The 15,998-nt window shown below is 41.8% G+C and overlaps 2 protein-coding genes across 3 annotated transcripts; one reads left to right on the top strand and one right to left on the bottom strand.

Annotated features, from left to right (window-relative positions):
• Nucleotides 1-2,059: 2,059 nt before the first annotated feature.
• LOC127770732 (uncharacterized) lies at nt 2,060-8,500 on the top strand. 2 transcript variants are annotated; one of them, XM_052296548.1, is made up of 6 exons: nt 2,060-2,435; nt 2,607-2,739; nt 3,571-3,709; nt 4,086-4,122; nt 6,360-6,651; nt 7,138-8,500. In XM_052296548.1, the coding sequence occupies exons 1-6, from the start codon at nt 2,253-2,255 to the stop codon at nt 7,254-7,256; spliced, it is 903 nt and encodes a 300-aa protein (XP_052152508.1). In that variant the 5' UTR covers nt 2,060-2,252; the 3' UTR covers nt 7,257-8,500. The 2 variants fall into 2 exon arrangements, with proteins under 2 accessions (XP_052152508.1, XP_052152512.1); XM_052296552.1 differs by having other exon boundaries at nt 2,061-2,435; nt 7,118-8,500.
• A 1,214-nt stretch (nt 8,501-9,714) lies between these two features.
• LOC127770744 (DNA repair RAD52-like protein 1, mitochondrial) lies at nt 9,715-11,995 on the bottom strand. Its single transcript, XM_052296557.1, has 4 exons — nt 11,518-11,995; nt 10,875-10,912; nt 10,648-10,742; nt 9,715-10,076 (listed from the first exon to the last, which is right to left on the bottom strand). The coding sequence occupies exons 1-4, from the start codon at nt 11,925-11,927 to the stop codon at nt 9,933-9,935; spliced, it is 687 nt and encodes a 228-aa protein (XP_052152517.1). The 5' UTR covers nt 11,928-11,995; the 3' UTR covers nt 9,715-9,932.
• Nucleotides 11,996-15,998: the final 4,003 nt, after the last annotated feature.

Here is a 15,998-nt window from a genome sequence, read left to right on the forward strand (position 1 = left end):
TCAGGCTGTATACTGGACCAAGCTAAGATTCCTCCCTTCTCCAGAGAGAAATACTCCCCCGGTTGTTAAAAAAGATTCCCCTTGCAATGAAGCATGTAGCCAAATGATTAGTAGACAACATCCATCGGAATGAAAGAGACAAAAGTGATAAAATATCAAAGCATATGTAATTCAATGATTCATAACATACATCTTATTTCTAGTTCATGTGAATACTGCACTTGCAGCTAGCCAGCTAGTACTACGAGATTATAAATTCCACATTAGACATCCATTTTCAGTCAGCTAAAGCGAGGTGATAGCCCCCTCACTGATATTCATATAATTTAAGCGAATGTTCTCGGATTAGGCACATTACACTTTTCTTCATGGATTTCTGTAATATACTAATCTCTCCTGCAGGTACTCCTAATCTCATGCAAGAGTATCTAAAGCTAAGGAGAGTCTCCTCGCTTAGACACTATTATATATGAGAACCCACTCTAGCCTACTTTATTATATTAGTATTTACGCTACCATGTCAGATTCCAAAGGTGCTTCAGACTGTTTGAAGTACTTGTACTCACAAGTATAAACGAACATATGCTTTCTATGTTCTTTATTTTCGTCTTGAAAAGAAAGGGACAACTATTAGTCGGCAGCAAGATATTGCATGGATAGGTACATACACACGGGGCGCCAAAGATTGTATTGTTGTTGTCTGGGACATGACAAAGTGATGGAGGAGGCTGTTGTTATCAGAGGTGGCTTACAGGCCAAGAGAGATCTAGAGTTAGGAGGAGCTAGAGAGACAGGCAAAAGCTTTGGCACCTGCGTCCTTGTCAAGCCTCGAAACAGTTCAGTACTCCCCCAACCACTCCAATTGGGGTGGCAACTCCAGCCGTCCATCTCCAGATCAGATCTGATGGCACATCATGCATTCCCTCAGTTTGCCAGGCAGTGCACATCATCAAATATCTCTCCCTCCATTGGTGGGGCATATTTTTCTACGTGCTTGATGTACAAGGAAGAAAGCCTCCACCACAGCTTTGCTCCAACTCAAAGCGGCTAGCAGCCTAGGATCACGAGTGAGAGTGATGCTGATAATCTCTAACTATATTGCTCTACTGATTAGTTCATTTAATGTAGCATATATTTATTGAGTGAAGTAATATAACCTTCACAATTGTTGGCAAAACGTCTCAGATAGGAATTAGGATATTTAACATGGGTTGGAAATGGGGCATGAGATATAACTCGGATAAACAACTAGCCTAAGATTTGCACAAAGGATTTGTTCAGGTAAAAAAAGCCCTGGGCTTTATAAAATAGAACTTATCTGCAATTGCAGTCCTATCAGGCATAAATTATTCTCACCTAGAAATATAGCACAAAATAACCTATATTAGTGGTGCAGTGATTTTACCTTTAAACTCTTTCTGCCCACTTCCTCAACCCATGCTTATCTACCACTTCGAAGCAAAACAGTACTCAAAATGATCTCTACACATCATATTCTGCTTGGTATTAGATTGTACCAAGTATGACCAAAAGATATGTTGATGCGCCCATAAACCCATTCTGTCCACCATAAACCTCCAATTACGCAAGAGAGTACATCCATAAATCCATCATGTCCTCTGTTCTGCTAGAATATAATAATCAAACAACTATGTTATAATTGCATTCAGAGCACTAACAGCGCTAGACTGATTACGCTTGATTATCTATAATGACCTACCTCCAATCTAAACAAACAAAATCGGGATACGCTCACAAGGCCTGCATCTTACGAAATTCTGTTAAGTTCCCTAATTCCCGACGGAATCCCTCCCTAACTCCGTTCCGTTTTTGCCACTATCCAGACAAGGACAGCTCAACGCCACCCTGTAACTACTGTTCATCCAATAAGGACAGTTGAGTCATTCTACTGATGCTTTGGCCGGGGTGGGTGTGTCTCCCGGTGTGTAGTATTATTATACGAGCATGGTTTGGACCAAAAGGACAAGAGTGGTGCATTATAGCAGACACTTGTATATATTGCCCTTCTGTACTCTCCCTTCCCCTCTCTCCTACCCCCTTTTCCTTCTAACCTTTAGCTTTTCCTGCCTCCCTCCTTCTTTCCCTCCTCTCTTCTCTTCTCTTCTCTTCTCTTCTCTTCCATCTCCTAATCTTCCCCTAACAAGTCCTAGCTAAATTCAGATCCTTAGTTGCTGGTTTTTCTTGTTCCTTTTCTGAGCTAGATTTCTTGCTGCTGAGTTGAAGTTAGTATCATGAGTCCACCGAGTGTGATAGGGCAATTTGGGGACACAACCTACACCAAGGTGTTTGTAGGAGGGCTGGCATGGGAGACCCAGAAGGAGACCATGAGGAAGTACTTTGAGCAGTTTGGGGAGATCCTGGAGGCAGTTGTTATCACTGACAAGAACACTGGCAGATCCAAGGGCTATGGATTTGTATGATCATTTACAGTTCTATCTTTCCTTTACGTGCACTTAATTGCAGCAGTTTACTTTGCAAACCTTTCAGTTCTAGTCCACGAGTTTTTTCTTTCCTTTTTGGTTTGCTGCAATATGCAAAGAATGCTTAATTTTTATTAAATTATGCACCACAAATTCGTATTGTAGGTTACCTTCCGGGACCCGGATGCGGCGATGAGGGCTTGCGTTGATCCCGCGCCGGTGATCGACGGGAGAAGGGCTAACTGTAATCTGGCTTCCCTTGGGGTTCAGAGATCTAGGCCTCCAACCCCACAGCATGGTTAGACATTTGCCATTATCTCACCAGCTAACAAAAGCAACATAGAACACACAGTTAGCTAGCTTGCTTGAAAGCCTTCGATGACAACTTCTTATGAGTTGAAAACAGCCCAACACCAAAAGCTCTTGAAAAAGAGAAGTGATAATCATTATAGATGCACTAACTCTGGCATTTTCTATGATTTCCACATATAGTTTCATGATCGCAAACTTAGCTGTTATGATTTTATGCGCAAAAAAAGTTCCTTCCTGCCAATAGAATAAATAAGAGCTTAAAGAACACGACATCAAGTTTGCCTAACTTTGCTAATTGGCTAAGCCTTGTTAGATGAGGACCTTTTAAATGCATTGGTTTAGCTTAGTGCTAACTAATTTTTACTAAGTACAGAGCATACATTTTGACAGGACTGCCCTTTTACCTAGCAGCAAAAAAATCCATAGTCTTGACGATATTATCTTGGAATTTAGTTACTGGAAAAGTAGATAAGGAGGACGAACAACATTAGCAGTACAAAGATGTTAGTTATCCTTGAAATAAGTGCCTTGTTTCGGATAATGCGTTATACTAATTATAAATCCTAGGCTCAGATAATAAACTATAGGATCAAACCTTAACCCTAAATTAATCGGGACAGATTCAGAGAATCTTTTACTTCTATTATGTCGTCTTGCAATTCAGCGACCGAAGAATGGTTTGACCATCTCTGTGAATAAATTCATTAGTGGTGCATCAGAACAAGTGCAAGGCTGCTTTCAAGTGTCTTTTTGCAGATAATGCTAGCAAGGCAATGTGGGTAAATTTGCTCTAATTTTCTTGACGATGTTGCTACAGGAGGGGCTAGGAGCTTTAGGGTGATGAAGTCCTTTAGCCAGCAGGCAGGGATCCAAGGTGGTCTGGGCGCAGCTTTTCCTTCTCACGCCACCTTCCCCCATTATGCTATCCCACAAGGCCTCCCTTACCATGTCTATGGGTAAGTTCTCTCTCTCTCTCTCTCCCCCCTTAAAGTTCCCAAGGACCAACTATGACGGGGGGCTTATCACATGCATGACATGTGCATCATGACATGCCGCCTTGGTCAATGGTGAATGGCATGGAAGCTTTTTAGCTTGCACCCCCAAGGCCCCAACCCCTCCTCTCTCACACACACACAGTGGCAGGCTGGCACTGGCAGTGCATGCTGATCCAGTGGCACATGAAAGGGCAGTCTTGTTATCTCCCTTAGACTGCAAGCACGCCCTACTCTCCCTCTGGCGCAAGCTATTAGATGCTTAGTCGAGTAGATGATTTCATAACCATGATTGATACAAAATTGATATTATTTCTTCTCCTTCCCTTAACTACTGCAGGTACTCTCCCTATTCTCCAGACTACAGTTATCCCACAGTAAGTTCCTCTTGCAAATCCAGCAAGTACTATTAGTTGGATAAAAAATATAATAGGATGCTGATGTTCTTATTATTTAACTGAGATCAGTTTCTGTGTGTGTTGGGGGTGGGTGCAGGGACAAATATTAAGCATATCAATTTTAAGCTAACATACCATTGTGACAATGCTTATAGGTGTACCAGAAATTAGTTTTGTAGTATGCATTTGCAATAGCAATCAAGATATGATACATGCTGCATAGAAAATAGTAGCACATAAACATCTAATAGCAAAACAAGACATTGCACGAAATTAAATGCTGCTACAGGAACATATACTATACTGCTATAGCAAACAGTAACCCAAACAAGGTGAGAAATGCTAAGCATATTAGCCTCTTCAACCGCGAGCTTTCAAGCCAACCTGGACGGTTTGTCTCCATACTCTAGTGTACTAAATGAAATCTGTCTTCATAGCAAATCCTACACAGGTTTTACTTACAAACTGACATCCTGCATGCACCGTCACTTAAAAACTGGCATAGCATGCTTGTCAAACACTCAAACTTGTAAATCATGTACAGATCCCATTAAAATGTTACTAATGGAAAGCACATAACTAGCTAATACAAGCCCACAGCCCCACACCAAATAAACATTAGTGTGTAGCACTACCCCAGTACCCCTATATAATATAATAACATGAATATACAAAAAGAAAAGCTATCAAAATAATCACTTTTGCTACTAGAAAACCAAAAATCCTAGCAATTTCAATACATTGAACCATTTGAAATACCACAGGCTGATAAAGATTTTCCTTTACCAGTAGTTTTTACCTGTCAGTTGGCATGAGTTAGCAGCTCTTAAGAATATCCATCGCCTGCCTAGCTTCCTCCATGTTCAGTGACAATATTATGTGCTATTGTGCTGAAAGGCCCTAAGCCATGCATCCTTTCAAAACCATTCCCTTCACGTGTAACAGGTATTATAATGTTGAATTTCTGAGTCCAGCTTCGCTAATGGATATGAGGTTGATTTCCAACCCCCCTCAAACAGTTGTCCCATATGAGATGAGCCCAGTCCAAACAATGTCCATGCCTGCATTAAAAAAAATCATCAATTATCCATCCTGAGCCTCCATCAAGTATAGTGCCTTATGGTCCTAGCAGCTTCTATCTTACCTGGTACAGGCGCACATGACATGGGCCCTAGCTTGTCCAGACCAAACCTGTTAAACACTGGGTCCATCCTCCCATCAGCTAGACCCCTTTGTTAGCCAAATAAACTTAGTGACAGCACATGCGTGGGTCCACAATTCTATTCAAAGCTATACCTCTGTTTGGCTCCATAAAGACCTAAGTCACCTATTGGGCCTTTGATGCATGGACCTAAATGTAGTCCAGAATACAGGTTTTTGCAGTTAGTGCGCCAATTTAGCTTTGTCCCAGATTGATGCACTGCATATGACAGGAACAGTCAAGTGTCTGTCTAACATGTAATCTGTTGCAGAGGCACATGATTTTCATGAAGTCAAATAGGAAGCACAGAAACTTGGTATTTCAATACTGTTTGATAGTTTACATGAGCTAGAAAAAAAAAACTATTTGAGGTATACCACTCTAATAACGGGACTATAGCCTGCCCCCTTCTCCCCCTCCTCTCTCTCTCAGTTCCAATTTCCAAACCATGCATTTTGACACCATCCATTTACTAGTGTTGGAGCGAGGAAAAAACAAAATAAGTTACTTGTTTGGATATAGTAGGATATTTTCTAGAATAATGCAACAGAACACCTTTTAAAAGTAGGTAAATTGTACATCTGCATAGTGACTGTGATACCCAGAATTAGATTATTGCTTATGTACTGTAAAAGGCATATCCAAAATATTAAAATGACAATTAAACCAAATTGTTGCCTTTACTTTAACAGTTGCTAACGGTTATGCACTTACGCCTTAGCCGCCTTAATATAGTACTATCAGAGTCACTGATTCAAATTCATTAGTAAATTTTCAACAAGAAGCAAGAAAACTTAACAGAATATGCAAGCACTTAATTCAACTTTTTACATAAAGTTACAGATGCTAAAATGCATCTCTTGCAAACCTAACAGATTCAAGCTGCATATAGGTATGTTTTGAATGTAATGTGAACTGAATTATAACAGAGTTCCTAACAAACATCATAGAATTATATCAGAAAGAACAAACGTCATGGAATCAAGACTTATCTTCTCCTTGTGCTGTTAATTAGAACTACTACAACATCTACGGAGGAGCTCAATACCCATTTTATGGAGCGGCGGCGGCAGCGGCAGCAGCAGCAGCTGGCATGGTGACTGGAAGCAGCCCCTTTTATCCATATTTCCAGTTTGGGCAATCAGGAAGCACTACAACCAACTATGCAAGTGGACAAGGCTACAACTTGCAATACCCACAGATGTTTCACTTCTCAACTGTGGCTTCTACAGCTGCTGCTGTAACAGGTTTTGCACAGCAATATGGAGGGCCATTGTCTCTTGCAGCGAGTCCTCAAGCCCAAGCAGGTATTACTAGCTCTCTTGTATATGCACCTCCATCATAATTCAAATCCTCTGTGTAGGCATGATCCTAGTTTCCTAGGTAAAATATAGAGCTTTCAAAAGTACATTAGATTTTTTTTTCTCTTCACTTGACAAAAATGCAATTCAGAGGTTACTTTGCATGAATATTAAAACAAGAAAAGCAATCCAGCAGCTGTTACTAGGTTGCATTTCAACCCTAACAAAAGGTTGCATTTCAATATGGAACTTTTCAGTCTGCCCCAGTACATTTCTAAGGACAAATTAGCTGTCTTTTACGCATTTGTCAATCAGTCAGTGCATAAAGAATCCTAACTAGTGGACATGTAATGAGAATGATACAAAGTATGGTTTACTTTTTCACGCTTGTTTGCTAAGAAAGCTATCATTTTCTCATAATATAGTTACATTATTTCTTTCTTGCTCAGTAGTGACACTAATACATTCACAGTGTGTGTCCCCATTAAACAGGCATGACTATGGCTCTCACAGCTCCTACTTTGCCGACTCCAACTCAGGCTGCTCATCCTTACCGGCTCATTCCCTCGCACTTTGCTGTGTCTGCTGCTCCAGAGCAACCCTTGGCCTAACCATGGTCTCCTTTCTCATCGTCACTCTCATTTTTATTTCCCACATGTTGAGTCCATGCATCCATCTCTAACACCAGAAGGCACTATTGTTGACCTCATGCTCATCAGCTAAAAGTGCACACTCCATATCCCACATGGTCATGTGGTGATTGGAGATAAGCTTCAGCCCCAGGATGGGCTCAAAGCTTAATGCCCCCATGGATGGGGCTGTACTAACAGAGAAGCACAAACCAACCAATTTAACAACAGTCCAAGGAAGGACTTCATGGATTAATTTCAACCCTGCCAGAGAAGGCTATGGGCAAAAGTAACCCTAACAATCAAGCATTAACCCAGGGAGGGTTCATGCTGATACAGGCCAATTGGACAAAAGTGACATCTAAACAACTGATCGAGCAAGAATGCCACTTCAAAATTTCGTCAGTGGAATCTATATTGTATTTAGCATAGGCCATGTGCTTCTGGATGAAGCACAAACCATTTAGCAGACCCTAATCTTCTAGTCTTGCTGTTACCTAGAGGAAATCAATTTGACATGTAACCAGTCTTTAACCTCTTCCCATGCAAATTAGCCCCCAGCAACTTATCTAACACCACGTGTTAACTTGTGTAACCAACTTTTAACCTTTAGTAAGCAACTATTAGGTGCTCCAACTAACATTCCTTTTTTATCTTCCAGTTTATAGCTTGCATCTAGGTGGTCAAGGCTCTAAGGAGAGCCTGTGCCCCTTGTCAGAGACAGGTTCAGAGGAGTGCTAATGTTTGTTTTTGGCACTTAGTGCTACCTCCTGTCATTTCTAACATAGTGATGGTACCCCAAAGAAGGCTTTGGAAATGCCAGACACTGCCTATGTATTTCATTCATTAACCCCAATGGACCCATAGATATATTTTATTGTCTTGGGTCAGCCACTCATCTAGATGTCCATTGCTTCCCCAATGTCACTACCATGGTTAGGTCCAGGATCACTCCTTTCTGCTCCCTTCCCTCCTTCCCCACCTCTCTTCCCTCTCTCTGTGTGTACAGAGAGAAACCTTAATGCTTTTTAATGTACTATTATCGGACATGGTGATTGTAATAATAAAGTAGTACTGTGACACTTTTAGGACAAGCAGTCAAGCAGAACTGTTTACTATTCAATCCTGCATTTCTGCCACATCCATTCCTGATGTTGTAGTTTATTGTATAATGTTATGTAAAATCTACCTACCGTGATGCAAATTTCTTGCTCGTTTATCTTTTACCTAGTTTCGTCTCAGAAATCAGAATTTAAATAAACAGGAATTACTGATGTGAAAAGTATGTGTTAAAATCACTCAGTTAAGGCAGTTCATTTGAACCACCATCCAGTAATATTTTAGCTAAATAAACTCAAATTATCCAGTGAGATAGTGATGCACCAATTACAATTAAAGAAATCACTTCAGCTGCTGCTATTTTCTACAAAATACCAAGCCACTCTCAAGGCGTGCTTTGCAGTTTCCATGCTGTGTGGTGTTGTGCTTATTGTTTAAAGTTGTTGTGGGAATGAAAACTTATAATCGCTACAGTTTGTTTTACCTATAAAATTAAGGTTAGAATGAAATATGTTATTTAACAGTCATGTCTCTCCCATCAGTTCCATATTTTTGGGAAACAATAATAACATTATCTTTTGCAACAAAGATAAAAAGAGAGAGAGAGAGCGAGAGAGAGAGAGAGAGAGAGAAGTCAAGCATAAAATGCGGAAATGTCTAAAAAGCAGTTGCACCAAATGATATTATCATAATCCAACACAATTCCAAAAGGAGCCTGAGTTAAGAATCATACCTAAGCTGTGGACAAATAACCAATTTGCTCAAATTATTACGGTAAAACAGCACATAGGTCCAACTACAATCGATATAAACCAACAGTTTGCACGTCCAGTTCTATACGAAGATTGCAATAACCAGATTGTTTGTAATATACAAAATACTGATGAAGGTTAGTTTAGACTGTTATTTTGTCAGAAGTTATTGCCTAGTATAGCTAGTTAGCTACATCAGTCGTGGAAATTTTGGAAGTCAGAATGACTCAGAATCCCTTAGAACAAACTCAAGTAAGTACATATAAATCATTTGACCTAACAAGAGAAAAGAAGGTGCTATAAATATTGAAGAACAGTTGCGTCATCAAAAAATTCTATTGGATTGAAATTCAAATAGTAAACATAACTGTACAAAAAAACTTGCCTGATCACCCTGCAAAACCATTAATACGGGAACAACTGCTAACATGCAATATGTTTCCTTCCAGCGAGCATGCAAATGAAATATATAGTAAAAGAATGTTATAGATCAGAAAGAATAGAAGTCCGATTCCCATAAGAATCAGTGGAATAAATAGCATATGCATATTTTCAATCGCAGGAATTTCATATGAAATAATTTAATTCCAGCAGTAACCAGGAATTTCTTGATACGAAAAAGGGACATATATCTTGGAACAGCAGGCTGGTTCATAATAAGGTAATAGTTCAACAGTAGTTGCATTAGTAGCTTACATTTAGCGATCTACGCAACCACCTAAAGTACCTAGCTTCATATGCTGGACGTTCATAACATGCACAAGAAAAGTGTATCCAGCACAAAAGGGGGTCTGTGCACCATGAGACATGCAAGAGTTTAATACCGCAGACAATTGACATTAAGCATTTATGACATATCTTCATGATAGAGATGAAGTCCAAGACCAAGACGGGCACAAGCTCGGCGAAAAGCCATTGCTTCAGCCTTCTGCACAGGATCTCCATAGCCTGTATCATCAGCAGAAGAAGTTCCAGTGGCTTCTCTGTAGATCTGAAAGAAATATATCCCAAATAGGTCAGTTCTACCATATGTTAATTAAACAGAACTATGTAATGTTAGTATGTTAAAGCCTAGCATTTCAACGCTTCGAGTTGAGATGAGTTTGTATTTAACAAAGGAATGCTGAGTGATCTCCAGGATCCTCGCCTTACCATTTGGAATAGAATTTCATTAGTATATTTATATGCATCAGCATGTGCACTCCATGATTGAAGAACTAGTAACATACTGGAAGATTACAAATGGGAGAATAGTAGAAAATGCAGTATATGAATCTAAATAACCTAAACCATACATAACAGTACGACACAAAGCATGCCTAGTAAATTTTGATGAACTATGGCATGAAATCCTAGTTCAGCATCAAAAGAAATCCTGCATCAAAAAGGGGGCAGCCATACTTAGTTTGAAATTTATCAGCAGATTGTCAATAGTACCATACTAGAAGGCCTGGGATTCAATAATTCATCCATATCTTCTAGTTTCAGAATGACATTTAGTAATTTAGTTGCAGAGAGCTTGTCATCTATACAAAATATGATTTCCTGGGGAAAATAGGTACCTCTGCATCAGTTCCATGGAGAGTCACGCGATAAATAACAGATACAGATTTTCCATCAGATGAATAAACAATGCTGCGAACCTCGCCAGACCATTCTGCAATGGATACAAAAATCTAAAATTAAAACAGCAAATATGATCACTCAACTTCTGGCCCACTTTGAAACTAATCCCTCTACAAGAGTATAAGTAAACAGCCAATGTAGTAGTGACCAGAAAAAAACTCACCTGGAGCATGTATATTCAGAATTTTGTTAACAATGTGCCTGCAAAAGTCATCAGAAGTGAGAACACAAATACAACTATATGAGCGTCATTTACCCAACTCAAACAATGGTATGGTTGCTGAAGCTCATGGCATTACCGATTGTAAAGTTAGCTAGGTGGATCTGGTTGTTTAAGGAAGATTGTATGTTTTATCCCTTCTTATTGGAGAAGTTGTTAGTGAATACATGTATATAAAGGAGACCATAATGCTACCATTGAGAATTAAAAAGAAGATGAATTGCTCTCAAGAATCAAGACCTTCAAGTTTTTTATATTTAATCTAGCTCCTCTCAAAGCAGCAGGTGGCCAAATTTTTTCCTCTCCATCAATCAATCCCAAATTTTTACACGAACGAACCAACAATTACATGTAGTTCACACTTCGCAGAACAGTGTAGTGTGTTAGGTCCAAGCATCATTCAGCTGCTAAGCACGATTCTACAAGTATAATCTAGGACATTAATGTAAACCACATCAAAAATCCGCAAATACGCGCAACGCGTTAAAAACTAACAGGGAAATCTCCCAAAATAAGCCGATCCCTGTGTTGGTGTGTAGGAAGGGAGGATTTCGATAGGCCATCGAAAGTGATCGAGCGGGCTCACCATGGGATGTACTTCAGGGAGAAGCCATCTTCGACGCGCGTCTTGACGAGGGCCTCGGGGACCCTCTTACCGAGCTCCCTGAGGACCTCGGCGAGCGGCTTGCTGATGCCTTCGGTGGGCGCGGGCGCGGCCACCTCGCCGCCGGCGAAGTCGTCCTCGTCCTCCGACGGGAAGGCCGGCTCCTGCGGCCGGCGCGACGCGCGGGCCTTCGCGGCGAAGGGGCGCGCGAGGAGAGGGGTGGCGGCCGCGCGGCGGCCGAGGAGGAGGCGGGCTAGGGCACCGGAAGCCATGGCGGGGGAATCGGGGGATGCGGAGGGGGCGGGGAGAGCGAGAGGGGTTTGGTTGGGGTTTTGGAGTGGAGAATCGGAAGGTCGCCTTTTATTGCGAATAGAAAATCTATCGCCCGGCATCCCGTGGAGGTGCGGGCGGTCACGGGACAGCTTTAATATGTCCGAAACGCCACGGCTTACAGCTTGCAGCTACTCACAGCTCCCTTCCTCTATCTGTGTTTTTCCCCTCTATTCACAGCGCTCGCCGGTGTGCGCAGCTGCTCCCCTCCCTCCCTCCGCCTCCCCACGCCGGCGAGCCTGCGCCGCCGCTCCTCTTCCTCCCTCCGTCCTCCACGCCGGCGGTGCTGCGGCGCCGCTCCCATCACATCCTTCCTTCGATCGGAATCGGCTCCTCCACTCGGCGCACTCCACTCCGGCCGATTCCTCCATCCTCCACGTCAGCAGTGCTGCATCTTCTTTTGGCTCCCTTCATTTCTTTCCACTGGTACCTGTCGTGCTCCGGCCATAGGTTGATTTACCATCGCTTCAACGACCTACATCCACATCGCGTCATCTAAAGTTAGTGATGGTGTTTGTTTTAAAATGTAAAGGCAACTCCATAGTGCTTTTGAACCATGTACTGACCTCCCCCCCCCCCCCCCCAACAACCAGGCCAACTATCTGGTGGTACCACCATTTTTTTTTGTTTTAAATCATGTGAATATGTGAACAAATGTCACCATGTAATGGCTAGTGCAGTGTCACCATGTGAAATACATCCAAACTTATCTTTCATTTGCAGCACTCAACTTTTTTTATGCTTGTTGTGTGATATTTTTTTAAAAAAATATATACCACGAATTTAAACCATGAAATCGAAATGTCAATAAATATATGGGGGTTGGTACCTAAAATATTTTTTCCCTGTATTTGAAAGGTATCAGGGTCTTGGTACCTCACAAAATGGGGTTGGTACCTACAAGCATCGGAGGCTTTGATTGGTACCTCCCAGTGAAGGTACCATGATATGGTACCTTGGTACCTCACACAATGGGATTTGGTACCTAGTACCAGGTACCACACCTGAACCTAGGGTTACTGTGAGGCACACGGTACCTGCTACCACCACCTTGTCTAAACTAGGTACCAGACCTGGTACCTCAATGAAAATCCAGGTATCAGGTCTAAACCTAGGAACCAGACATGGCACCTCACAGGATAGGGGTACCAACCTCACAAATACAGGTACCAGGGTCTGGTGCCTAGCAACAACCAAGGTACCGGTACCTCACATAAAACCCAGGTACCAGGTCTAAACCTAGGAACCAGACATGGTTCCTCACAGGATAGGGGTACAAGCCTCACACAATACAATACAGGTACCAGGTTTTGGTGTCTAGAAACAACCAAGGTACCAGACCTGGTACCTCACAAAAAAAACCTAGGTACCATGTCTTAACCTAGGAACTAGACATGATTCCTCACAGGATAGGGGTACCAGCCTCACACAATACAGGTGCCAGGGTCTTGTGCTTAGAAACAACCCAGGTATCAGGTCTGGTACCTCACAAAAAACCAAGGCACCAGACCTGATACCTTACAGCACATGATCACTATAGGTATCATGACTGGTACTACACAGTCATGACTAGCTCAGTACATGTATTAGGCATGACCAACTCAGTACATCTCACAACAAGGTACCAAGATCACCTCACAGTACAAGTATCAGATAAAATTCAAGTATCAAGTGCAACAAAATTTGACATTCTCTGACCATACATCACAATTGTTCAGAAGCTTTCCATTCAGTATCAGGCATCATCATCATGACTTGATACTTGTTCCATTGCTCTTTCAACAGAGACATCTTCCTTGCCACTCTATTATTCTTTGATACTTCTTTCACCAAGGAAATCACTCCCTTCATTTGCTATCTTTTCTATCATTCTTCCAGCGGATCCAACTGAGGAGTCCATTTTTTAACTAAAACTGCAACAGCATGAATAATTCACACATTTTTTCAGTCATTTTTTGGCCCCACACATAACAAGCAGAACACAAACCATTATAGCTTGAAAAAAATAGACATGCTGATACCTACACTAGAGACAAGCTGATACCTAAACTAGAGAAAAACACTGATACCCAAAAACTAGAGAAGATGATACCTGTCTGGGCGGAAGAAGGAGCACTCCTGCTCGGAGTGAGGCGTGCCGGGTTCTGGCTGGGGCTACTCGGAGTAGTTGCGGCGTCGCGGAGCGTCACCGGCGAGGTATCGCACGCCTCCGCACGCGATACCGAGCCAGGTTCTGGCTTGGGGGAGTCCCTACTTGGAGTAGTTGCAGGCGGTGCCGGCAAGGTATCGAGGGTTTGGGGCGAAGGAAGGAGAGCTCCTGCTCAGAGTAGTTGCGGCGTCGCGGAGCGTCGCCGGCGAGGTATCGCGCGCGATACCGAGCTGGGTTCTGGCTGGGGTCGCTCAGAGTAGTTGCGGCGGCGCTCCGCGCCGCCGGCGAGGTATCGCGCGCAGCTGGGTTCTGGTTGGGGTTGCTATGAGTAGTTGCATATCAGTCGGGTTCTGGATGGGGAATCGAGCAGAGTTGGCCTTGGTCGGAAAAATGACGAAGTGTGGTATTAAATCTGTCAGGGTGGTTTTGTTAATTATCCCGTGACTACTGCGTTGCAACGGAATCCCGTACGGTAGCTGCCCTCTATTGCGAAGTATTGGAATGGTTTGGGTTTTTCTACGGAAGCTTTGCATTATTATTTTTCCAGAGTATTTCAGCCATATGGTTTCGCTTTTGCATGCTACTCCCTCCGTTTCATAATGTAAATCATTCTAACATTTTTTACGTTCATATCGATATTAATGAATCTAAACATATATATCTATCTATATTTATTAACATCATTATAAATGTATAAAATGTTAAAATGACTTACATTATGAAACGGAGGAAGTAATATATTTCCTATAGTTCACTGTAACTATTCTTCGGAACCTTGCTATACGTACGACTACTCCATTCAACCGGTGTGTCCGACTGAAATGGCACAACACCATACCACGTAACGGCGTAAGGCTTCGTATGATGTTCTGCATGTTACCGACGCCGTGTACTTCGCAGTCGTTGGAAAGTTGGACGCTCAGGTCGCGTGTGTAGCATTTTCATTTTCTTTGTTACTGGTAGATTTGGTCCTGCAGCTCATTTTATTAATATTTTTTAGGCAACTAAAAAGTCATAATACCTTATTAAGTCACCTAGCACACTAGTAGCTAGGAGAGTTAACTTCTGCCCCATTATCACATGAAGCTCTTAAGTCCTACTGTTAGCGCGGACAATGTTGTTATGGTTTCTACCGCTATAAAATCGAATTAATTTGCAAGCATATATAATTCATAGCTATCCCTAGAAATTCATCTTGCTTGAATCAATTCATATTGTTCCTACTAGTTTCCATGATTGCTACAGGAGAGGAGATTATACGGGAGAGAAGACGGTGGCACAACTCATAACGCAAGTGAGGCAGCTTGGGTCCTAAAAATGTTGAGAGATTTTAAAAGTTAAGATGGCTACCATGATAATCTAGAGATAACCGCGTGGTTTTATCCGCGTGGTTTTATAAACCCTGTTAGAAACTTCAGAGCCATTATGATAGGTGTGGATACTGAGGCAGCTCAATTCGTTATGCTAAAAGCAAGCTCATGAACCGAGTCGGAAAACCTTAGCGAGCTAAAAGCCTGATTCAACTCGACTCGCAAGTTGGCTTGTTAGGTTTATTAATATATTTATTATTATTCTTTTTTTGCCGAGAAAGACCGAATGAGGCCATCCGAGTATATTAATAATAAATAAAGTTACAAACAAAACACGATAAAAACTATCGAGGTCGGAAGTGCACCAAGGTACATGACCAGATAGCCACGTGCTAACCACACAAACACAACCAACCGAAGGTGGAATCTAGCACCGAAATGACCCCTGCTAAGCGTGACCGAACGCGGTCAGGCTTACGACAACACCACAAAAACGAGACTCTAAAAACAATGCTCCCACGAAGGTCACAACATCAAGGATGTCACCATCATCCATCTAAGAAGATGTGGTTTTCACCTAGAGAAACATCAAGGGAGAGGGGTATCATAATTTCAAATCTATAATTTTATCATATGCATAAACATAAATAATAGATATTAACTAATAAAGAATT

Source organism: Oryza glaberrima, chromosome 1, assembly GCF_000147395.1.
Source record: "Oryza glaberrima chromosome 1, OglaRS2, whole genome shotgun sequence".
NCBI classification, from domain to species: domain Eukaryota; kingdom Viridiplantae; phylum Streptophyta; class Magnoliopsida; order Poales; family Poaceae; genus Oryza; species Oryza glaberrima.